Source organism: Ochlerotatus camptorhynchus, unplaced genomic scaffold (assembly GCF_037179485.1).
Source record: "Ochlerotatus camptorhynchus isolate MF236.1 unplaced genomic scaffold, CSIRO-AGI_Acam_v1.1 ptg000316l, whole genome shotgun sequence".
Taxonomy (NCBI): domain Eukaryota; kingdom Metazoa; phylum Arthropoda; class Insecta; order Diptera; family Culicidae; genus Ochlerotatus; species Ochlerotatus camptorhynchus.
In genome coordinates, this window is record NW_027040804.1 from 2,489,922 (window position 1) to 2,497,394 (window position 7,473).

Here is a 7,473-nt window from a genome sequence, read left to right on the forward strand (position 1 = left end):
GAAAATCAACGGGCGGCGTCCGCTTGCAGGGATCCGGAAGATCGGCGGAGCCACATTAATCCGATTGAAAGTGGAAAGTCTGTTGAGAACGGTTTATTTCACTGCAGTTCCCAAGCAACAGCAGAGCCACGTCGCCGCACCAACCCGATAGCAGACGAAAATTTGGAGCACCGCAAGGGCGAGTTGGCAATAAGGTACCCAAAAATGGCACAAATTAAGTGGCTTTGATTGCCCAAGAAACCAATAATTACACAGCGAGGACTGGCACTACATACACAAGGCCCCATCGTTTGGATCCCGACGAACGTGGAGGAAACAAAGGAAGTCCTCAACAAGAGCTATGTTCTTCCTGCTCATGGAGATCAAAAAGCGTGACACTAACCGCACTTTTATGTAGGGCTTCTTTTTCCCGTCTCGATAGCTGTCACGCCAAACGAGTCTAGCGACCGCCACGCCATACCGACGGAAGAGCCTGGACACAATTAAATCTGGGGGTCAGCCGATAGGTCAACGACAGGGAAACGTGCTGTTCGTACAGCCGTCGTGGGAAGGGGTCAACGTCCAGCCGACATCGAACCAGTGCGTGAAGGAGGCCGCAGAAGGCGTCAGTGGCGTTGGCCTAGTAGCGGCGATGGTAACCAGCATTTCCACAACTCGTGCTTACTCCTGTGTCTTCGTGAGGGCCACATCACTGTCGCCGCAATCCTGGTTGACGTCTGGATCCGGTGAGCCCAGTTGATGTCGCTTGCTGGCGTTACATGTAGAAGACAGAAGCGGATATAGGCGTAGCCGTGAGTCAGGAAAAATTCATAAGTGTTATGTATTAGGATGAGACTTGGCAGGTCAAGCTAGTAGGGCATTAGTAGCAAAAGGTACCATGTTATCTGGTCTGACATAAGTACACTTCACATTGGAAACTTTTGGCTCTTTATTCATTATTTTGGTAGGAAAACGCAATAGTTCTTGAAACTTAAATGAAGGTTCCAAAATTTTCTTGATATTCATGGAATTGATCTAAAGTTATCATAACTCCTCTCGCTATCTAACCACTTATCTTTTTTTTCGGTTGCACATACTAGTGAAGATGCCAGGAATTACCGTGAAGGACGTCGATCAGGACAAAGTTGTCCAGGGCGTTGCCCTCTTCTTGAAGAAGTCCGGTAAGCTGAAGGTCCCCGATTACATCGACCTGATCAAGACCGCCAAGTACAAGGAGCTTGCTCCCTCCGACCAGGACTGGTTCTACGTACGCTGTGCCTCGATCCTACGTCGTCTGTACCACCAGAGCCCGTCGGGTGTTGGTTCCATCTGCCGTGTCTACGGTGGTCGCCACCGCAACGGTGTCCGCCCATCGCATTTCTGCCGCGCTGATGGCAGTGCCACCCGCAAGGCCGTGCAGGCTCTGGAATAGATTAAGCTGATCGAGAAGCACCCCGAGGGAGGCCGCAAGCTGACCAGCCAAGGCCAGCGGGATTTGGATCGTATTGCGGCCCAGATCGTAAGCAAACAGCGAGCTGCCCTGAAGAAGCAAGCCGCTGCTCTCGTGCTGGCGTAAGGATTCCGGGGCGAAACAGTTTTTTTTTTCGAGGATGTAAGCATACTAAGTTAATATAAACTCAACTGAAATTTTGGAAACTTCTGCCAAGTTCCTATGTTTTTTTCTAAATTTACGGGAACTGCCCTACAGTTCTTCAAATTTTTGAATTTTTTTTTTATTTTCCCTGATATCTATGGAACTACTCTGCAACTGTCGGAACCTAAAATATCTTAAGACTACCCCGTAGCTCTGGATGATCTTGATTTTCTCGGCACTACCCCAAAAGTTTTCAGATCTTCCAATTCTTGGAATTTCCATGAAATTTTCAAAGATTTCTGAAGGTCCCCGCAATTTTCCTGATCTTAATGGAACTAACACAAAGTTTTCAAAGTTTTCCAGAAGTTCCAGCAATTTTCCTAACATTCATGGAACTCCCAACTAATATGAAGTTTTATGTGATGTTTCTGTAATTTTTTTGAAGCTAATCAAGAAGGGCCTTCACAAAATTTTCCTGAAATTATCTAAATTTCTCTAACATTCCTACCCCAAAGTCCTCAGAACTTCCCATTGCATTCTGACCTTTCCTAAAGATATTGAGAGATTTCCTAAAATGTTCTTGAAGTCCTGGAGCTGTAGTCCCAAAAACTTCCCTGAAGTTTATCAAATCTTTCTGAATATTTCGGATGTTCCCTAAAGTTTTTGGAACATCCCTAAAGCTTTCCTAAAGTTCTCAAAATCGCTCCAAAAATCTCAGAACTTTCTCGAATTTTCTGGATTTTCCTCTATGTCCCATAATTTCTTAAAATTTCCTGAAATTTTCTTGATTTAATAAACACATTTATATAACTTCATCACTAGGGTCAGAGCAATATAGCTGCTTTTCGCGAGTGCCTAGGGGGCTGTTCATGAACCAGGTACACGGGTCAATAGGAATGTTTGGCAATTTGTATGGAGGATTGTGTACACTGGAGGAGGAGTGGTTGGTTTCTCAGACCTCTCATAAACGGTCCAAGTCGTTTATGTACACGCCTGTTGAAAATTTACATCGAAACTTCGTTGATGCATTTGAAGATGTACAAAGGTACATGAACTAACCATTTCATTTTAGTTAAAAATTACATTTCTCTAGTGCAAATATTCTTAAATGTTAGACTGGCTCAAAATGTAAAAAATGTTATAAGATTTCTGAATCAGAAAATACGGGCTGCATCTTTGGTCATTGGTTTCTTAAGTCACAAGATTTTTTTCTAGTTTTCAATAAACATTAAAGTTTTTCTTAACAAAATATTGCTTAAATCCATTCGGAGTAATATGAGCACCACTGATATTTCAAACATTTTCAACATAAATTCTGCAATTTTGCATTATTCCTTTTATAAATATGACTGTCTTATATGGAATCACGTTTTGAAGCAACTGCTTTGGAATAAAATCAGTCATTCTTAAATAGGCAGTACTTATTAAATTTGAATTTATTCTAGAGAAAATAATTGTTTCTTTAAAATCCTTTAATGCTATAAATGTTCATTGTTGATCTTTTTTAAACCCTCATGAGAACAGAATATTCTTACCGGCTGCTTACTAGGGCGCTCTGACCAATGAGGCTCAGATAGAGTTGAAGCAGATCGTAAAATATTGTTGTGCATTTTTACTGAACATTTCAGCTGATTTCATTGTAGGGTTAACTACCCCATTTCCGGCCTATTAAGCACAACCCGCACTTAGTCTTTCTTAATCAAGCGCAGTTTAGCACCAAACGAAATGTTATTATTACTGATGGCTTCCAAACTTATTTACCTTTCCGTGTGTACCGTAAAATTTGATAAAGAGAAACCAATCGTTGAGATATTGTCAAAAGTCTAACACTGCTTCTTGACGCCAAACTCGGCCTACGGATTCTAAACTCGGCCTAACGCATTGAAACGCCATTGAAATGCCAATGAATTCACTTCGGCCTATCGGATGAAGATAAAAATTGATTCGGTCGGAACGCTTCTTTTGCTTTTGGAAATAATGGGTGAAAACCTTCATATCACGCGTTCTCATTGACTTCGTTCCGTAGCTTATTAACTAAAGTATCGTACCAAACGTATAATTGACTTGTTAACTCTGAAATCATGGATTTATTTGAAGTTTTCTGCTCGATAGGCCCAAAATGGGCGATTAGCCCGAAGTAATTCTCTACCCTACTTATTAACCTTTCTACAGCAGCTTTTCCGATGATATATGGTACAATTACCCTTCAAAATGGCGCAAAGCGGTGCATACTAAGGAGCATTTTCAAATGCTTAATGTACAGTTTTCTCTATTTTACTGAGCACACTTTAAATATTTACTGAGCATTTTAAGATTTTTAACGTATTTTGATCAATCATTTAAGGAGCAACCCGATCTTTTTTAAGGAGATTTTTTTACTTATTAAGGATAATTTCATCTATTTGATTGAGCAAAATTAGGGCTGCCGCTACTACGCTCCCCTAGAAGGACGATGGAGTAGTTCCACGAGAGAAGAGCAGTGGACCCAAAGTGCTACCCTGTGGAACCCCTGATCTGTTCGAGAAACAGTACGATGAGTAGTTTCCAATGCATACAGTAACTTCCCGTTGCACGAAGTATGAGCTAAGCCAGCTACAGAAGGAAGCAGAACATCAAATTTTTCCAAGCTTAACTAGCAGAACGTCGTGCACAACTCTATCAAACGCAGCTTCAAGATCAGTGCAGCTGGCATCGACTTGTAAGCGGTCTCGATAGCGGTCTCCACACCGAGATCGTCTCGCTGGATATATGGAAGGCCTTCAACAGGACGTGGACGCCCCTCATCTTAGAGCAGCTTGTCAACTGGGGGCTGTGCGGATCCATGGTTCACTTCATCAAAAATTTCCTGACCGATCATTCTTTCAGAGTCGCAGTTGGCAACACGAGGTCCCAGCTTTTCAGAGAAGAGACGGGCGTCCCACAAGGTTCAGTTATCGCCGTTACCCTCTTTCTTGTGGCGATGAACGGAGTTTTCGGAGGACTACCGAAAAATGTTTACATTTTTGTGTACGCTGACGATGTACTTATCGTTATTACCGGCCCAACCAGCGTTGCCAGATTGTTTTAAATCTTATCGGTATCAAAGGTATTAAAAAATCGGTATTTATCGGTATTTATTATTTATTTAATTTGATATTTTTGCCGTTTTTGAAAGTGAAAATATTAACGATCGTGATGACTGGGATTTGAGGGGAATTGCTTTGTTTGTCTCAGTCTTAAAACACTCTTTAATTTTTAATTTTAATTTTTTTTGAAATTATTGACCCAGACTAAACTATTGACAATAACGTCAAACAATATTTTTCCTTGAAAAAAGTCACAACCTATGGCCTAACTGTCGGGCACATTACATCGTAGTCGTTGCAGTGAGAAAGCCGTTAATCAAAGCAAAATTTTAGTTTTTGAACTATGATCGGAAAAATCCGGAAGAAAACTCCAGGACATGTTTGAATTAGTTTCTGAATGGAGCTGAAAAAACATTCAGAGGAAGACGAAAGAAGCTCTGCTGGATGAAGTTTGAGAAAAGCTGGAAAAACTTCCGGGAAACTTTCAAGACACGAATTGAGAAACTTGTGGCGAAAAGTTAAATAAACTATCGGAAAAAATCGGATGTCGCATCCAAAGGAAGCCAGAAAAGTTTCGGAAACCGGAAGTAAATTCCCAGAGGTAGCCATTTCCAGGGAAAGCCAGAAGAAGCTCGGAAAACCCTTCCAATAGAAGTCGAACAAAAAAACCTTTGGCCTCTGGTCAAACTTCCAGAAGAAGACGAAAGAATTTTCTGGGAGAATTAATTGAACTTTCTTGAGAAGACGAAATAAACTTTCTGGAGACGCTGACAGAAACTTCCTAAGGTAGATTGGAAGAAACATCTGAAGAAATTTGGAATCCAGAGCGCTTACGGAACAGTTGAAAGAAACAAGGACATAATTCCGGAAGAAATAGATTCCTGGGGGGTGTTCTAATGATCCAGCAAATTTTCCTGATATTCAAAAAACATCCCTGGAGGTTCCCAAATTTCCCTGAAGTTTTCGGAACATTCCTGAAATGCACTTAGGAATATTCCATAATTCCTCGACATTGCTTAAAAGTTCTTGTAATGTTCCTGAAATTAGGGGCTGTTTTGGAGTTCTCTGGACATCCTCGAAGCGCTCGGAACTTCCCTGATTATAATAATACTACCGGAATATCTCTAATCAGCTTAGTAGGTCTCTGTACTTTCATAAAGATTACGAAATCTCTTAAGTGCTCTCACAATTTCTTGAATTTATTGTTACATCAGTTTTGAAGTTCTCTGATCTTCCCGATTTTTTTAATTTTTAGAAGTTATCGACACTGCCATTAAGGAGCATAGAACTTCCCATAAAATGTTCTCACAATGATCTAATGTTCATGTTACTTCCCTTACGTTTCCTGTTTTTGTGTTTTTGAATTTTAACAGCTGTTAATGAAACTGTCTTTAATTTATCGAAACTTAAACAAAATTCTGGACTTTTCTGAAGTTTCAGAACTTCTTGAATGTGTGGATCCGCAATAAAAATCTGATAGCATCCTTGAAGCTCCGGGAAAGTTAAAAAACTGGCGGGAGAAGATGAAAGAATCGAGCGAAGGCTGAAGAAGCTTCCAAGGTAAGGTGGAAGAAAATTCCAGAGAAAGTTGGATGAAGCTTCAGGCAAGGTTGCAAAGACTCATTTCAGCTAAAATAATGTTTTTCGGAATAATAAAACCAAAAGATGGTATGATGGCATGTTTTACTTGTAACTTACAAGAAGAGGTTACAAAGTATGCGTTGGAAACATAAAACCTGTAAATTTTGCTTTCTATGAGTCACAATTAGCGATTTGCTGATCGCTGAGTGAGTGAGTGAGTGAGTGAGTGAGTTTGTGAAAAATCGCTGATTGTGACTCTCATGAAGTGAAATAAACAGGTTTAATATGTCAAACACATTCTTTGCAACTACTTCTTGTATCCTACCAATTCAAAATTTGATCATGGCATCTAATTATTTCATAATTTAGAAAAACATTGTTTTAGCTGAAATGAGTCTTTGCAACCTTGGCTTCAGGAAGATTGGAAATGAATAAAACTTCTGGAATTTAAATTATTTTTAAAATATATTTCTCGATTCCCTAGGAATTACCGGAAAGAGCCATCGATTATTTCTCGATTGACATTAATCGAAAGAGTGGCATCTTTAGATACGATTATTTTGAATTTTGAAGGCTAAAAAAATATGAGGTATACTCTAAAATATCCTCAGGTCCGTTTTACGTGAAATATCACGTAACTGATCTGTATTTAGAAAATCTCAAATGTTACGTGACGTTAGTAGCTTTGACCTGCATTACACGTCATGTCCACTAAAAATGTTGGTGAAATCGACTGCCAATTCGGAGCTCCCCCCAGTGGCCAAGGTCCACTAATACGGAGACAAAAGTTGGCGCATACCTCCACCAAAAATCGAGAGTCGGATAAAGAGCAGGTTCAAGGCTGGAGATAACTCTGCAGCGCTGAGGAGAACAGTAGCTGAACTGCTAGGCTCGGACTACCCAACCCATGCCCACATATACACGGATGGATCGCTTTCCCGAGCCGGGGTAGGAATTGGAGTAGCCGGAATTTCAGCACCGATGAGTAGCAGCCTACCGCCACAATGCTCGGTTTTCTCCGCTAAAGCTGCGGCCATCTTTGTTGCCGTTACAAAACCCTCGGACCGGCCCGTACTGGTGCTATCCGATTCGTACAGTGTGATACAAGCCCTTACATCTGAGACCCTGACTCACCCCTGGATACAGGCTATTGCATGGCACCTCCGAACACGGTGTTCTCCTGGATCCCTGGGTACTGCGGTATCGCAGGAAATAGCGAAGCCGACAGCCTGGCAGGGTCTGGATCAGCTGGCC

General features: G+C 41.2%; 1 protein-coding gene across 1 annotated transcript; it reads left to right on the forward strand.

Annotated features, from left to right (window-relative positions):
* Positions 1–1,055: 1,055 nt before the first annotated feature.
* On the forward strand, positions 1,056–1,608 carry LOC135707730 (small ribosomal subunit protein eS19A-like). The gene has a single exon (XM_065229612.1). The coding sequence runs from the start codon at positions 1,085–1,087 to the stop codon at positions 1,409–1,411; it is 327 nt and encodes a 108-aa protein (XP_065085684.1). The 5' UTR covers positions 1,056–1,084; the 3' UTR covers positions 1,412–1,608.
* Positions 1,609–7,473: the final 5,865 nt, after the last annotated feature.